At 48.1% G+C, this 17,974-nt stretch overlaps 1 protein-coding gene across 12 annotated transcripts in view; it reads right to left on the bottom strand.

Moving 5' to 3' along the window:
• The window catches only part of LOC105485271 (ATPase phospholipid transporting 11A), a 183,284-nt gene that overhangs the window by 47,891 nt on the left and 117,419 nt on the right, over positions 1–17,974 (bottom strand). For all 12 annotated transcript variants that reach the window (XM_011747541.3, XM_011747542.3, XM_011747540.3 and 9 more), the window contains exons 5-12: positions 16,825–16,932; positions 10,541–10,669; positions 7,579–7,682; positions 7,023–7,073; positions 3,535–3,599; positions 2,514–2,595; positions 1,452–1,602; positions 230–427 (exon numbers count right to left, since the gene is read on the bottom strand). In XM_011747541.3, the coding sequence (XP_011745843.1) occupies positions 230–427; positions 1,452–1,602; positions 2,514–2,595; positions 3,535–3,599; positions 7,023–7,073; positions 7,579–7,682; positions 10,541–10,669; positions 16,825–16,932 (888 nt within the window). The remainder of the gene's footprint in view (positions 1–229; positions 428–1,451; positions 1,603–2,513; positions 2,596–3,534; positions 3,600–7,022; positions 7,074–7,578; positions 7,683–10,540; positions 10,670–16,824; positions 16,933–17,974) is intronic.

The raw sequence follows: 17,974 nt of genomic DNA on the forward strand, positions 1-17,974 counted from the left end.
GCTCCAGATGAGTTTCCAGGAGTCGGCGAGTGCAGGTAATTCTGCATCCGTTGTAAATATAATAGCACTGCTGACTGTTTCATACACAGGGTTCAAAACAACCCTGCTGCTATCTTACCCCAGCTCCAGGGACAGCCACGCTCGGACGACAGTAACAGGACCTGAGGCACGTGAAGCAGACTCACCCAGAAGCTAATAAATCACAGCAGAGGACTCAGGAGACACCAACCTGTCCCAGCTCTTCGTTGAGGTCCGACGTGTTCACCAGAGGCCCCTCGCCAGTCTCCTCGTCAAACATGTCCTCGTCCCAGGTGATGAAGTAAGAGCCGAGGAACTTCTGCATCTCGACCGTGACGTACATGGACACGGGGATGATGTAGTTAAAGAGGACCATGAAGGCCAGGAAGTCCGTGAACGCCCTGAGGAACTGCAAGAGCAGAAGGTGCGGGTCAGCGCCTCCGCCAGGAGGGACAGCAGGGCTCCAGCACGCTGCTCTAACACCTCAGGCTTACACATAAGTTATACGAATGCTACTACTAAATACAAGATTTCAGAGTCCAAAGACAAGGACGATGGGTGGGGGGCAGCCACTGGGTCACCTGGTCTCTGCACCAGGACCCGCCGGGTCCAGGGGCTGAGCTGCAGGGCTGCCCTGCCAGCAAGTGGAGATTAAATCATGAGTTAAGACAAACACGCGCCGGTGACAGGAGATATGCCCACCAGACACCTGCGGCAATTTTACTTCCGCATATTCACAGGATCTCTTTGAGTCTCTTACAACCAAACTTACTTGGTAATAACCTACAGATGTAAAAACTAAGCCTGGTGAAATGACTTTTCAGTATACTTTTATCCTGATCTGTGGGGCCATGTTAGTTTTGTGGGAGGGACAGATGATGCAGAGACAGCCCCACTCTGGACGGAGGGGACATGGGTCTGGGTTTGCACACGGCCCTGCTCTAGGCTCAGTGAACAGGATCTGGGTTTGCATATGGCTCTGCTCTAGGCTCAGTCAACACAAGTCTGGGTTTGCATACGGCCCCGCTCTAGGCTCAGTGGACAGGATCTGGGTTTGCACACAGCCCTGCTCTGGACTGGGAGTAGACCTTTTTTCCAAGTATTTACCACAAATATGTGCCATTTATCTCGTAATCATTAACAAGCATTTACTCAGCACCCTCTAAACAAAGGACACAGCGCAAGTATTTAAGGCACTGTCCTGATGATTTCACTGTGGGAACCTCTACCTTTCCAGATCCAAAGATGGCAGGAGCAGTTGGTGTCCACTGAGACTTTAAATTTCACTGAATGCATCTATCACAGAGATTGAATCAATCAAGGCTGCTTTTTGCCTACAGTAAATTCACTCTCATCTTTTTTCTTGCACCACATTTTCGTAATAATGGCCCACAGGTCACCTTGGATCATACAAGGGCAGTGATTGTCCATACCAGATTCCTCTGTCTTTCTGACTCCGTTTTCTGATTATACCACGGCTCATCCCGAAAGGGCTCGCTCTGCCACACGTATTTCAGCACAGTGTTTATCAGGGCTTTGCTGATCAGAATGCAGAGGTACACGATGAGGAACGCATTCATCGATCTAAAACAAAAGGACAGAGGTGATCACTGGTCTCCGAGGAAATGAGCTCTGCACTTTGAAGAAACAGAACAGGAATGGCACGGTGATGCGTTCGCCCTCAACGCATCACGGTGGGTCCTCTGTACCTGCGCCCATGCCATGGTCCCTGGCACATACTCCTAGAGGCCAAAGGTAAGAGCCAAGAGGGGGAAAAGTGCCACAAGCAGGAGAGAGAGGGCTTCTCACAGCCACACTGCACACTGTGGACAATGCCTCTGCACTGCCTGGACTTGCGTCGTTGAAAAGAACATCCAGAAATCAATTTCTACCATTAAGCATCAACAAATTAGTTCAAAACTTGGTGACTAACCACCACTTGTAAAGGAAGGAAGGAAAGGAAAGGGAAAGGAAAGAGGAAGGAAGAGAGGGAGGGAGGAAAGGAGGGCGAGGAAAAGTAAATAACTCTGAAAGGAAGTGTCCTCAGTACAGGAAAAGCACAGATCCTTAACTAAGGTTTTAGCAGATCTCAGGAAGAAGCCTTTCTTTTCCAGTACAAATTCAGCTACCATCCCGACGTATTTATCATCAGGACTTTAATGAAAAGATGACTCTGTTCGCTCTTCGTAAAACCATAGCAGAGAATGCACGGTTTCGACCAAATCTGAGAGTTAAAACTAAGCCCATTTGGAGTTTTTCATGAAATGGTGGGAGGAGCTGTTGGACACTGGACCTGCCATGAACCTGGTACCAGGCGTTAGAAAGCGCAGGAAGGAGGGGTGTGGCCGTCCACCTCACTGCAAAATAAGAAAGTCCCTCTGAAGGGTCAGCTCTGCAGTTACTAAGATGCTGTGTATTGGTAAAGGAACCTCCAACAAGGCCAAGAGGAAGCTACTTCCATCACGCGCGTCCAGCGACAGGGCGGGGAGCCTTACTTTTCCACGGCAGACCGCTTCTGGGATTTCGATTGGTAATTTAATGCCATCTTGGTTTCCATGCCCGTGTAAATAGCCACACCTACAGGGAGGAAAAGCAAGCGTGATGACCAGGGCACAAGTGTGTCTTGCCTTATGGTGAGTTACACACAGCTGCGGGGAAAACCAATTCTTGGGTAAAGTGAATCCTATTTTTAATTTCACAAACTAGTGTCCATAGTCACGTAACACTAGCATTTGATTCCTTAGGATAAAGACCTTTCCTCATGCGTAGGAAGCAATCTATGCTTCATTTTTCAAGAGTTCCCGTCTTAATATACACCGGGCCTGCCATATCCACGAGTTCTAAATCTGCAGGTTCTACCAACTGGGGATGGAAAAGATGTGAAAAAAATCCCCAATAAAAATAACAATACAATGATACAAAATACAGATGATAAAAACAGTAGAGCGTAACTACGTACCTAGAATTTACATCGTGGCAGGTATTAGAAGTAATCTAAGATGATGTGAACTACAGGGGTGGACATGCGTACGCTACATGCAAATAGGGGCCTTGGGCATCCATGGATTTTGACATCTGCAGGCGTCCTGGAACCAGTCCCCCAAGGACACTGAGGGACAGCTGCACAGCATTTTCTGACAGTGGGGCACACAAAAGTTACCTCGACTAAAACAGACAATAACCCACAAGAAATGGGAGATCCTAGCCAAGAAATGCAGACATGAAAGAAATTTCCTGCACAACTAAATTTCATAAATTCCTTCAGGGATGCAACTTTCTGTTTCTGAATCCAAAACTAGAGGCCTTAATCCGTAAGCCTTAATCTCTGATGCTGCTGCTTCAGGACCGCACTTATTCACTGATCCGAATCTCAGTGGGACAGAACTTGTGCGGCCAGAAAGCCTCCAGCACCTCAAGGCGCCAAGAAACGCTCTCAGGGTTCCGCGGCGGGTTTTAACTTTGCTTCATGCATCGTTAATGTTACAGGCAATGGTGAATAATTAATTAAATATTTACCAAAGATTTTCTCGGTGTTCTTCAGTGTAGCTCCTCTCAGCAGCAAGTTTTCCGATCCTAAGGGCCTGTAAAGACACGATGATCAGAAACCACGCGGACACGAAGGCAAGCGGGCAGGACGGGGGCAAGATGCAGACATGAAACCCGCTCGTTTGCTCAGCAGATCTCATTTTCCGAGGAGATGGTGTGCACGGCGGTTTGCTTATATTCAGATGATTAAGTCAATCCAGGTGCATGTGAACACATGCAGTCTTATCTTTGGGGGGGATGAACACATGGCTCCAGGAGTAGCGGCAAGGGCCTCCTGGCAGTGCTTGTGGAACATGGGACCTCAGGCCCCGCCCAGACCCACTGAGCTGCGCCTGACAGCCTCAGCAACACTCCCCAGAGACCTCTAGAGCAGGGGTCCCTGCGGTGGCCCCACCAGTGCCGTCAGCAGCACCTGCAGCCAGTCAGGAACATCATACTAGTCAGGAAGATCGTCCGAAGCTGTCAGAACCTGAAACCCTGGGGTGGGGCCCAGCAGCCCTCTCCTAACAAGCCTCAGGTTGAGAACAGCTGCACTGGAAGGTCCCAGAATGTTCTGGAAAGGCTAAAGAGGGGTGGATGTGAAATAAAATAAAAGTCACTCAACCTTCAACTGTTTCCTTTTCCTTTTTTTTTTTTTTTTTGAGACAGGGTCTCACTCTGTCACCCAGGCTGGGGGCACGATCACAGCTCATTGCAGCCTTGACCTCCTGGGCTCAGGTGATCCGCGTGCTTTGGACTCCCAAAGTGCTGAGATTACAGTTGGCCATCCCCATGCCCAGCCTCAATCGTTTCTATTACAGCCTCAGTGAGATTCGGGGAGTCTTACTCCTGGAGACAAAGGCTGACACTCTTATCTGGCCATTAGAAACACTGGTCACCACGCTGCAAAGCTCCTCTGAATGGGAGGACCTATAAATCAGGGACAGTCCAGGCATGGCTACTTTGGGGGAAAACAAGCAACAGCCAAAGAACGTAAAAATCTCACACATGGAGGAACAAGCCCCGCTCTGCGCACTGAAGCCACGGCGAGCAGCAGCGGGGTCTCTGTCACCAGGGGCTTATATCTTGATATAACAGGGTTCCCTGCTGATGGAAAAATAATCTCTTCTCATTTCCTAAGTAGTAAAGGAGAAATAAGCAGCAAGATTCAAATTTATAAATTTTGCTATTGGCAACATCCAAAGGATTGCTTCGGAGGGTAAAGGGTCAAAAGTGTTTGCTGAAGTTTGCTTTCCATTTGTCATTGTATTTACTGTCCTCCTATCACGGAAAGTTAAGAACCTACTGAACATTATGAACGTAGAATGCATGGAGTATATTTGGTTGACAGACCTCAGAACTGCATCCGGCTGAAGACAGGCAGAGTGGAGCTGCCCAGAGGGAGGTGTCTGCCCCAGGCTGCGGCTGAGGGCTCCACGTACCTCCTTGCCCGGCAGTCACTAAAGATGGAGCTCCCAGGCTGCATATGGGTTGTCTGGTTGTGTTATAAGGATTGTCAGCTTCTGTTTGCAACACACTTATAATAATTCCTGTCAAGTGTTTATGAAAACAAACAGCTTTTTAAAAAAGCTGACTCAGGGAAGTCTAAAAATAATTTACTTGGAAAAGTACTTTGCTTCTAGTTAGGACAGAAGGAAGAAGAAATGCCACTCTGGATGGCTTGAGAATTTGGGTGTGTAATTCTTAACTGTCCACATCACAAATTTACAAACATCTTCAATAATCTAAATATTAAAAGTCTATTGAATAGCATAAATATTTAAAAGTGAAACTAGGCCAAGTACGGTGGGTGGCTCACGCCGTAATCCCAGTACTCTGGCAGGCCAAGGTGGGTGGATCACCTGAGGCCAGGAGTTTTGAGACTAGCTTGGCCAACATGGCAAAACCCAGTCTCTACTAAAAATTACAAAAATTAGTTGGGCATAGTGGCACACGGCTGTAATCCCAGCTACTCGGGAAGCTGAGGCAGGATAATTGCTTGAACCTGGGAGGCGGAGGCTGCAGTGAGCTGAGATAGTGCCACTGTACTCCAGACTGGTGACAGACTGAAGTAGAGCGAGACTCTCTCTCTAATAAAATAAATAAAATAAAATAAAAGTGAAACTAGAGTTAGTATCAAAATGCAAAATACATTAGCAATTATCATCCCAAGTTGCTCAGCAATAAACTTGGTCTAACTATAAAGATAAAAAACCTGCAATGTTTACTATTTTAGATTCATCTCATAGGGAATATGAATAAACCCAAGTCTGTTTACTCATTCAAACACAAATTAATTCTCATGGCACACAGAAATACAAGTTATTTCTCCAAAGTAAGAAGGAATTTACCTTTAGAACAGTATATATTTAGGCAAACCAAGGCAAGGCCACTATCAATTCTCAAAAGCACCTCCGAGCCTGCTGATGGGTAATGATGACAAACACATGCTAAGAATAAGAAGTGCACACATGGTTTTCTTAAAACAGTAACTCCAGGAGACTTACAAGGAGCTAAGCCCCAGGGATGTGCATTTCAGGAACTATTCACTTTGCAATAGTTTCCCAGTGAGTGTGTTTCTGTGTTTGGGAGATGTGTTGTTTAACACTCAATGCTGTACCTATGGACACATCAACAACTCGGAGAGTGCTTACAATGGAAGAAAAATCATTTCCCTAACAAGTGGAGTTTATGAAGAAGATGCGACTTTAAAACCTAGTGAAAGTCAATTCCCTCAACTATGACATTCAAATATCTCATCAGCAACAAATGCTAGATCTTGAAATAATGTCAGAGAAAATATCCCCCGGCCTGGGAGCTGGGCTCAGCACAGGCTGGCTCTCAGCTGAGGCTGCCTCGGGCCATAGATGAGGTGTCTGAGGGTCGCTGTTTCCTCATGGGTATGTGGTGTGACTGCCCCTGAGTCCACGCTGGTGAACGGGAAGGCAGAGCCGCTGACTGTGAGCTGCCCCCGCCTTGTCCCGGCTACCGATTCCACCTTCTCAGGTAGGTGTGAGCCTCAGATAGGCCTTGAGCCAGTAATGCACCCCAGTAATGATGGCAAGTGGATGAACAGACTCCCAAAATTGGCCTCCAAATTAGAAGTCTTTCAACCTCACATCTGAAGACAAATCAGTACCCGAATCATGAGACGGCATTTCTCACAGGGAAGCTGTACTCTGCCCTTCACTATGAAACTGTTCCATGGTACCCTGATGCCTCCCGGCCTGTGAGACGACCCTCTGGGCAGAGTCTTGGGCAAACACTTGTTTCATGAGCATCACTAAGGTGTCAACATTCACAGATGTGTGCCTGAGACAAACCAGAGACAAGAGTGGAGCCTGGCCCTGTGGGAAAGTGGAGCTCCACCTTCCAAATCCACTAGAGCAGCTGCCGTAGAAACCCTCGTCTGTCAAAGAATGCATTTCTAATGCACCAAGGGAGATGACCATGGCCAAGGCATCTGCAGAGGCACTCACCTTACCACGGGGTCGTTCAGGTCACTGTAAACGTTGATGCGGCCCACAAACCTGGTGACAGAAAAGCCACGTTACTGACTAGATGCGCCCAGCAGCCCCCTGGAAGCGCGCGCCTGGCCTGCCCGCCTTCCTGTCTCCAGAGGCCGCTGTGAGCGGCGCGTCTTCACCCGGCCTGCTCCACGTGCAGCTAAACCAGCTCCGCTCCAGCCCCTTCCCTTGTCATCCTTTCTGTTGGGATCAGCCCATGGCTTCAGTGATTTTCCTTAACCCACATTTGACAAACGTCTTTCACAAAATAAAGAAAACTTATTCTTTTTTTTCCCCACAAGTATAGTTCCATTAAGTCACTTCAAACATTTGTATAAAAAGCTACAAATCTGAGTGGTACAAGTCTATGAGAATAAATAAGCGATGTATTTTTGACTCAGTCTTAATCTTTAAGCAGTGATTTACATTCTCTCCAAACCACCAGATAGCTGGACTACCTGGGGTGAAAAGCAAGAGCAACATTGAGGGCATAAAATCCGTTTCTAAAGAACCCAAAGCCCCTTCTTACTTGTAGAGGTCGGGCTGGGGCTGCTCACACTCGATGGTGGCGTGAAGTCCGCCGATATCCTCCTCCGTATGGAAGCCCTTGGTGTCCTGGACCGCATAATGCGTCTACAAATGCACAAGACGTGTGAGCTCACCGCCAAAACGGTCAACACAAACCCAGACACTGCTGCCTCCAACCAAGTGATTACAAAGCCTGGCTGACCCTATGAGTTTGTACACGTTTGATAGTTACAGGAAGATAAGGTACTACTGTTATTCCCGCATCTATTAGGTGCCAGAAAATTCTAATCCTTCCATTCTTACCCAGTGTCCTCAACTTAAAACTAACAAGACAGGAGCAATGCTCAAATTCTTCAAGTGTGGACACTGATTTATCTGTCAAAGCAGTAGCCAGTAGCTATTAATTAGGAAACAAATCCAAGACCTGAAATATCCCTTTGCTTTTACAGAATGCCCTGCTGTTTACGGGGAGTGGTCACGGGATCACTTCACTTCACTTCATTTTCACTACCCCGCAACAACCTGCCCGTGCCCGTCGCTGTTGGGTGGCAAACGCCTTCTACTTAACTGTTCACGTGGCCTGGGCCAGGAGACTCCTCAAGCCTGCGTGTGCGTCAGTTTTACCCAGAGCTTCTGAAGCCCCTGATTCCTGGGTTCAGCCCCAGAGTTTCTGATGCAGTGGGGCTAGGGAGGGCCTGAGAACTGCACTTCTAGGACGGTGCCCAGTGATGCTGATGCTGCTGCTCCCAGAGCACATTTTGAGGCCTGGTGACCTCAGTAGCATCTGTGAGCACGAGCAGGGGGCTGAGGGCGGACCTGAAGTGGGCATGAGGGCTGCACTGGCCCTGCCCTGGGAGGAGAGGAGAAACTTGTGCCCAGGGATCTGGGAAGAGGCAACAGCATCTCTGAATCCCTTCCTGTGTTTCTTTCTAGTGGAAGAGTACTGGACAAATAAAACACAGGAGTTAGAACAAACGAGAGAAACAATCACTGCACCATCACCAAATGCACAAATCACGGGGACACAGTCACCGCTGCGTCACCAAGCGCACAAATGGGGGTCGGGGGTAAATGATCGCTGCTCCATCACCAAGGGCACAAATCAGGGGACGCTTACTTTCTAAATTCAGTGGGAATTCTCTAACTATATCCTCACAAGAGCCCCTGGGAGACAGGGCTGTCCCCATCTCACAGATGCGAAGAATCCAGGTAAGTGAAGAAGCCTGTGCAGCCACGTGAGCCCCACGGGATCCCAGCAGAAGTCGCTGTACCCTTCCCACGCCCCTACTCTGCTTTTAAGGAAAGGGTTCAAATAATTCCAGTCCCTCCAGCTAAACAAAATGCACAAAAATGACATTAGAGAACACAAAACTATTATGCAAACTGCAAAGCCACAAAAGGTCAAAGTGCACTAGCTATTTTAACATCTTCCACAACTGCTACAACATTTCATCTGGACAAACATGGTACATCTGGAGGCCCACAGCATTTGTTCCCTAGCATGGCTGGGACTCGTCTGAGCCTGACCAGCCACAGTCTGCAGGAAAGGGGTGCAAAGACAGCCACTGGCTGCAGAGTGTGAAGGGCTCACATGGTCTCTGGGTAGACGGAACCTTAACCTCCTCCCAGGTTCCAGAGGGACCAGCAGCCGCTTACAATGAATTCCTGAATCATCCAGGGATTCCAACCCCCCAGAAGCTGCTGACAATCTATTATGTTAGTGTGTTCATTCTCTGGGATATGCTACACAGAAAATGTGAAAGCAAATTTAACTGAAAAAAGTCCACAGGATTTTCAATTCCTGATACATATCGTGAATTATCTATGAAAGACTAGCATATCCTTCGGTGATTTCGCACAGAAAATGTCTCTATCTCGTAGTAGAGATGGCTTATACCCACAGGTGTCACCTGAACACCATTTTAGAGTGGCACTTTGGTGAGTTCATGACTTAGTTGAATCCACTGAGCTATGCTCACTTTCATAAACTCCTTAGAAACTTCCAGATTTTTTAAATAATAAGAATCTTAAAATTAATGGTGCTGTATCTTTTCTTTTATGATTGACAATTAAAATTCTTGCAGCATCAACTGCCTGTGCAGAATTTTATACTGAGTGCAGGAAATTACTTAGGTAGTAATTTCAGAAAATCCTGATTAAAATCCTGATTACATTCACAAAAATGACACTCAGTGAAGTAACAGGCAAAATCTAGAATTGCGTGTGACTTTTCACATAATTCTAGGCCAGTTTTCACATTAATTTTAACTAGTAGAAAGAAAATTCTTAAAATTCCAACAATCTATTCATTAAATCCTGAATTTGACACATTAGCTAACTGACACAGGCTAACACTGAAGTTATTTCTGTTAACCTGAGGTGATTGGTTGTTACAGACATTGAGAGTGGAAAGAAAAAGTGGGAAAGAAATGGGGAGGTGTAAGTCAAAGAACACAAGGTAGCAATATTTAGGATGAACCATCCAAAGACCCAACGTACAACATGAGGACTAGAGCTGACAAGAGTGTGTTGGGCTCTGGGTTTCTGCTGCACTGAGTGGACACGAGCATGTTGGGCTCAGAGTTTTGCCGCATCGAGTAGGTTATGGCTGCTCCTGCATGGGTGCCAGGGAAGAGAATGGGAAACCATGTGAGATGTGGATGTGTTAATTTGTTGAACTCGAATAACAATTTCTCTATAAAAATATGTATCTTATAACATCATAATATATGCCTCAAATACACACAATACAATTTATTTTGAAAAAGGAAAAAGAAGAAAGTGGAAAACAGGAGGAAGGAAAAGTGAGGAAAAACTTGGCTGGCATAACTCCCTAGGTTTTCATTGTACACACTGAAAACGCTGACTTTTCAAACAGGATGTTAGTTTCTGTGGCCACACAGGCATAGTCTGAAGCACGACAGGAAGATCCTGCCCTGGAGTCTAACGGAAAGGCCCCTTACTTTATGGCTGGATTCTCCGTCCAAGCTGGCGGTGGTGACGTGGCACGTCCCGTCTCCCCGGTTGCTGGAAAGGAAGATCAAGTCACAGGGAAAGGTCTCATCCTCCTTGACCATGACAATGTCCCCAACCTACAGGACAAAGCAGAAAGGACGGTCAATGGAAAGCTCCTCCGTGAAAGCCGGCCTGTCGTGTGGGACTGCTTCCCTCAAGCTGCTCATCTAGTCACAGGTAGATGAGGGGATGTGGACGTGGTTCCAGGAAGACTCTTGCCAGACATTCTGCTGGGACCAAGGAAAGACCAGGTCAGGTTTCAATGTTCTAACTGCAGATCAAAGAAGTGGCAAAGTACAGCACGATCGAATATTGCGCAGCAAAAACACAAACACCTGTAACAAGGTTATCTTTGATTCAGACCAACGAAGACGAGCTAGAGTGTTCCATGAGCGCGGCCAAGTGGGAAGTACTCCTGGGAGAAGCTCTGATCTAAATCTAGGCGTTTTATGAACCAGGTACTTGAGTTCTGAGAGTTTCCCCATCAACAGAACCAAGGCGCTGCCCAGATCACCAAAGCATGAGGACAAATAAAGCAAAAGTGGCAACAACGTTTCAAAAACTAACGTAAAAATCAATCACAGAAAGTTCATCATGTGGGTTTTTAATGAAAGGTTATGGTCTAGTTTGTATCTGTATCCATTTTACTTCATCAGGGAGGAAGGCATCGCAGTGGCCTGGGCTGTGTGTCTGGAGGGCGAGGAAGGCATCGCAGTGGCCTGGGCTGTGTGTCTGGAGGGTGAGGAAGGCATCGCAGTGGCCTGGGCTGTGTGTCTGGAGGGCGAGGAAGGCATCGCAGTGGCCTGGGCTGTGTGTCTGGAGGGTGAGGAGGGCATCGCGGTGGCCTGGGCTGTGTGTCTGGAGGGTGAGGAGGGCATCGCAGTGGCCTGGACTGTGTGTCTGGAGGGTGAGGAGGGCATCGCAGTGGTTTGGGCTGTGTCTGGAGGGCGAGGAAGGCATCGCAGTGGCCTGGGCTGTGTGTCTGGAGGGTGAGGAGGGCATCGCGGTGGCCTGGGCTGTGTGTCTGGAGGGCGAGGACGGCATCGCAGTGGCCTGGGCTGTGTGTCTGGAGGGTGAGGAGGGCATCGCGGTGGCCTGGGCTGTGTGTCTGGAGGGTCTGGAGGGCATCGCGGTGGCCTGGGCTGTGTCTGGAGGGTGAGGAGGGCATCGCAGTGGCCTGGGCTGTGTCTGGAGGGCGAGGAAGGCATCACAGTGGCCTGGGCTGTGTGTCTGGAGGGTGAGGAGGGCATCGCGGTGGCCTGGGCTGTGTGTCTGGAGGGCGAGGAGGGCATCGCGGTGGCCTGGGCTGTGTGTCTGGAGGGCGAGGAGGGCATCGCGGTGGCCTGGGCTGTGTGTCTGGAGGGCGAGGAGGGCATCGCAGTGGCCTGGGCTGTGTGTCTGGAGGGCGAGGAGGGCATCGCGGTGGCCTGGGCTGTGTGTCTGGAGGGCGAGGAGGGCATCGCAGTGGCCTGGGCTGTGTGTCTGGAGGGCGAGGAGGGCATCGCAGTGGCCTGGGCTGTGTGTCTGGAGGGTGAGGAAGGCATCGCGGTGGCCTGGGCTGTGTGTCTGGAGGGTGAGGAAGGCATCGCGGATCTCGGCTGTGTGTCTGGAGGGTGAACGATCATCAGAACCCTCGAGTGAGTGGCTGCAGGGCTCCAGCCAGTCTCGCTGCCACTCGGGAGGCATGCCAGGATCGAGGCATCACCATGCTTCTGTCTACACTGCAAACAGAGTTCTCTGTACCACTACGTGATGGTCACAGCACACTGCAAATTTGTGAGACTTTAAAAGCAGAGGTTACTCTTCCCAAATGGACCTATGGGTTTAGTAAAATCCCTATGGAAATCCCAGTAAGGATGTTTATAGACATAAATGAACTAATTGTAAAATTTACATGGGAAGGCACAGGCTCTAGATTAGCTAAAACAACCTTGAAAAAGAAGACTGAAGAGGAATGAATCCGTATCCCTAATACGGGGCTTCTGAGATAGCTACAGTGACCCACGGCGTGGGATTGGTGGGGCATGGGGACGGAGACCAATGGGACAGACCAGGGAACCAGAAACAGACCCACGCAAATGTGTTTAACTGATCATGACAGAAGGCAAGGGCCACTCCGTGGAGGAGGGACAACCGGCCAACCCCTGGTGCAGGGGCGATCGGACAGCCACAGGCTAAATAAGGACAGAAACAAACCTGACTGAAACCTCATACCTTATACAAAAATCATCTCAAAATGGATCATGAACTAAAACGTAAAACATGAAACTATAACACTTAGAAAGAAACATGGGAAAAAGTCTTTGGGTCTTAGGACCAGGCAAAGAATGCTTCATTCAGGCACTGAATGTAAAGTCTACAAAAGAAAAAAAAAAAAAAAAACTCGGCTGGGCGCAGTGGCTCACTCCTGTGAGCACTTTGGGAGGCCGAGGCAGGCAGATCACTTGAGGCCAGGAGTTTGAGACCAGCCTGGGCAAAATGATGAAACGCCATCTCTACTAACACTAAAAAATTAGACAAGCATGGTGGTATACACCTGTAATCCCAGTTACTTGGGAGGCTGAGGCAGGAGAATAGCTTGAACCTGGGAGGTGGAGGTGGCAGCAGGCCGAGATTACGTCATTGCATTCCAGCCTGGGCAACAAGAGCAAGACTGTCTCAAAAGAAATAACAATTAAAAAAAAAAAAAAATCAAGAAATTGGACTTGAACAAAATTAAAAACGTTGGCTTTGTGAAATATCCTGCTGAGTGTTCCAAATCATATACCTGACAAAGTACTACTATCTAGACTATATGACCTCTCAACATGTAACAGTAAAAAACTCAAAGAATCCAGCTAGAAAAATGGGTAAAAGACATGAAGAGTTACTTATTTTTGTTTTGTTTTATTTTATTTTATTTTTTTGAGATGGAGTCTCGCTCTGTGGCCCAGGCTGGAGTGCAGTGGCTTGATCTCGGCTCACAGCAAGCTCCACCTCCCGGGTTCACGCCATTCTCCTGCCTCAGCCTCCCGAGTAGCTGGGACTACAGGTGCCCGCCACCACACCTGGCTAATTTTTTGTATTTTTAGTAGAGATAGGGTTTCACCGTGTTAGCCAGGATGGTCTCACTCTCCTGACCTCGTCATCTGCCCGCCTCAGCCTCCCAAAGCGCTGGGATTACAGGCGTGAGCCACCGCGCCCGGCCAGGACATGAAGAGTTGTTTTTACTGACGAGGATACACAGATGTCAAACAAGTGCGAAAAGATGTCCCACAGAGCCATCGGGGACACGTTTAAGCTGCACGGAGACATCAGGAACAGCAGTAACACCCAGGGCTGGGGAAGATGCTGGCAATGTTGTGGGTGGGAATGAAATGGGATAGCCATGCTGGAAAACGGTTTGGCAGTTCCTTTCAAAACCAAACGTAGATATGCTAGATGACCCAGCAACTGAACTCTTGAGCTTTTATGCCAAAGAAATGAAAACTAAATTCACAAGAAAACCAGCACAAAATATTCATAGCAGCTTTCTTGATAACAGCCCTAAACTAGAAAGGTCGAAAAGCCCTTCAGCTTGTGAACGGTGAAACTGCGGTAGGCCCACATCATGGAACGCTCCTTAGCAACACAAGGGAAGGAACAGCCGCTGCACAGACTTTGCAATCCCAAGGGAATTAGACTGCCTGAAAACAGACAACCCCAGAAGGCCACAGGCCGCAGGATTCTCTTTATATCACATCCTTGAAATGACAAAATTTTCGAGCTGGGCAACACATCGGGGCAAAGGGAACACAGGATGCCTCTGTTTTATTACAACCGCACGTGACTCTGTAATTACCTTGAAATAAAAAGTTTAATTAAAAAAGAAAAATTAATTAAAGGAATGCTTTTCTAGGACACTCTAGTACCCTCAAAGGCCTGAGCCATTATGACCGAGGGAAGCCAGATGTCTGCCGTTGCAGGAAAAGCCTGATCTTTTCTTTCTTGTCCTGAGTAGCCTGTTTAGCATCCTCTCAGTTACAACACACAGGATACAGAGAAGGCATTTCCCACAGGAGACTGATACATTAAAAATTCAATTTTCTGCGGGCAGACACTGTTTAGGTCTATTTTTTAAGAAAGATGTTTAGCTACAAGTATGAAAGGCTTTGCAAGGGAAATAGAATCGTGAAAGGAAATGGCGTTGAAGGCCTGGAACCGGACGCCTGCTGACACAGGCATGGAGCTTGTGGCTGTTCCCCAGGCTGGGGCCATCTGCTCTCTGAACCCCTGACCCCTAGGGAAACCTCACTCACCTGAACTCACTGATGGAAAAAGCTGTCTCAGAAGCATTTAAACACCGGGATAGCACATTTATAAGTGAAAATGTTTAAACGCTTACAAGTACATTTGGTGATGCGTGTGATACACAGAACAGTGAGAGCAAGGTGAGGCAGGGGGCTAGTGGTGGATGCCAGCTCCTCTGAAAGGCCTCTGAACGCCTCCGGGGTCCCATCCCACTGGACAGGGAGGGGCTGCGGCCTTGTCCGGAGAGGCTCACTGAGCCCAGGCTGGCCGGGCTGCTTGGAGGTCCTCCTTCCTCCAGGCTTCTGGAACGCACCTGGCTCTCCACATGCACGAGACCCAGTGGGGTGCTCCCTGTCTCCCTCACCAAACCTCCTAAGGCTCGACAGGGAAAACAGCCAGCGGAAGCAGTGGGGTTGCAGGAGGGAGGGAGGCGTGGGAGTCTGCAAGAGCCAGGCAGGGTGCACGAGGACCAGCGGGGGCAGGAAGGGGCCGGCGTGGGCCTGGCACCTAGATCCACCTCAGATGGGGGACTGGAGCAGGCTGCTGACCGCTACCTCGACACAAACGTGAAAACCACACTCATGGTTTCTACCTATACAGGTGATTCCAAATGACTAGTACAAGTTTGAAAATATCTCATTTAAATAATTTAAACACATATTTTTAAATATATTGAGATATTAGTTACATGAATAATTCATTTGAAACGGATTTAAAATGCAGCCTTCGAGAAGAACTGTAATATTCCCAACACAAAGAAACAATCAATGTTTGAAGTGACGGACATCCCAGTTACCCCAACTTCATCATTAAACACTGGTGTGCAGGCATCAAAATATCACATGGACCCCCAACTATGTACAACTATTATATATCAACAAAAAATAAATTTTTTGGCCGGGTGCGGTGGCTCATGCCTGTAATCCCAGCACTTTGGGAGGCCAAGGCAGAAGGATCACGAGGTCAGGAGATCGAGAACAGCCTGGCCAACATTTTGTTAAGACCCCGTCTCTACTAAAAATGCAAAAATTAGCTGGGCGTGGTGGCAGGCACCTGTAACCCCAGCTACTGGGGAGGCTGAGACAGAAGAATTGCTTGAACCCGGGGCAGAGGTTGCAGTGAGCTGAGGTTGTGCCACTGCACTCCACTTGGTGACAGAGCAAAACTCTGTCTCTAAAAAAGTAAATAAATACATTTTTAAAAAATGCAATCTTCGATGAGGTATTCTGCTCCAATTTTCATAAATTTCCACCTAGTCGAGTTTATATTTATATGATTTTATTATACTTTACTCTAAAACAAATTTTAGAAACAGTGTTTCCGACCTTTCCTTGCCTTGATTGGTTCGTGTGTTCCCATAATGATTTTAAATTCCACCAATCTTGGTGTGGGATGCTGGTGGAGGGAGTCTGTGTGTGGGGATGGGGCAGTGATAATGGTTTTAAATTCCACCAATCCTGGTGTGGGATGCTGACGGAGGGGATGCTGTGGTGTGCGTGTGTGTGTCTGTGTGTGTTGGGAGGAGGGGCAGTGGGTACACCCACTCAATTCTGCTGTGAACCTAAAACTGCTCTAAAAAGACATAAACAAACAAAAATTAAAAGTAAAAAAAAAAAACGTAGTAGGGAACTTGGGCCTGTACCCAATAAAACACATTATTTTTTTGCCATTTTTTTTTGGTCTGTTTTGCCAAAGAAAATAAAAACTTAAAAAAAAATGATTTGTATTTTGAAAATGTTTTGAGAGACGGGGTCTTTCTTGGTTGCCCAGGCTGGAGAGCAGTGGCTATTCACAGGCACGGTGAAGCCTGCTGAGTGGCCTCCGACTTCCAGGCTCAGCGATCCTCCCTCCTCAGCCTCCTGAGTGGCTGGGACTGGAGGCGCGAGCCACCGCACCTGGGTAAAACTTATTTTTTAAACTGTTACTGGACTTCACCAGGGTAAATGTGTCGGGTGTCACTTACTCGCAGCTTTCGACTTTGTTTCCGAACGAGCTTGCCGTGCTGAATGAAATGAACAGGACACTGGTTCATGGCATTGTCCGCTTTATGTCGAAGCCAGTCTTCATAACCCTAAAAAAAGGAAGCAAAGAAGGGAGAGAGGAAGCGGAGACAGAGGGAAGGAGGAGAAAGGGAGGAGAGACAGAAGGCTTGAGTTTAATTATGTCTAAGCATAATCCAAGCCTGTGGGGGTGTGTTTTTTCAAAATCAGGACACATTACACACACTATTCTTTGTATCCTCAACAGAGCATTGGCATATTCCCTTGGCAATGCGAGCTGCTTTAAATGTCTGCAGTTGTAGAACTGCAAAGACGTTGGATAAAGATGCTCATCGAAGTCTGTGTAAGTACTATATAACTGTACTTTTTGTGCCTATTCATGACATGGCCTTAGGATAAATTCCTAAAAAAGAAGTGTCTGAATGAAATGACGAGCAAGCCTTCCAGTTTCTTCACATCCACACCGAAAAGCCCTCAAGACTCCAGTGGGGCCAGGCACATTTCCACCCGCTGAGTGTCAATCTTCTGCTTGGAAAAGCCCCCAATGGCCATTCTTCTCTTTCATTAAAAACTGGCTGTTATGAGATCTGGCAGCCCAGACTCTCGGTGAACCACCGGCTCACTCTGCGACACCTGCAGCAGCCTTACGGTTCTCCATGCGTTTCTGCGTCTGGGTAACCCACATGGGAAACATCGCATCGTGACTCCTGTGCACGCGCAAGCATCCTGCTGGAAAAGCAGCCCGAGCTAACCCCGACCCCAGCCGCGCTGCCAGACCTGCATGCCTTTGACAGGCACAGACACCCGCACTCCAATTCCAACCACCAAGGCACACCCTCTGCTTGGACAGTCAGGTGGTATCTTGAAAGCAGCAACAATAGCAGATGCAGCACGCAGACAATTCCGGGGATGACGAACATGCCTTTGTGTCTGGCGTTGCCGGGTGCAGGTGCCTTAGATAAGGATGGGGAATGCCGTCCTCAGTAACAACCCCCAGCATGTGAGAGACTGCACACCAGGGGCCTACAGGCGTCCACCGCATCTAATGAGCACCAAGACTGGGAACACAGCTCTGCCACACACAACACACAACCAGGCAGGATGGCAGCAGGA

This window comes from Macaca nemestrina, chromosome 16, assembly GCF_043159975.1.
Source record: "Macaca nemestrina isolate mMacNem1 chromosome 16, mMacNem.hap1, whole genome shotgun sequence".
NCBI lineage: Eukaryota > Metazoa > Chordata > Mammalia > Primates > Cercopithecidae > Macaca > Macaca nemestrina.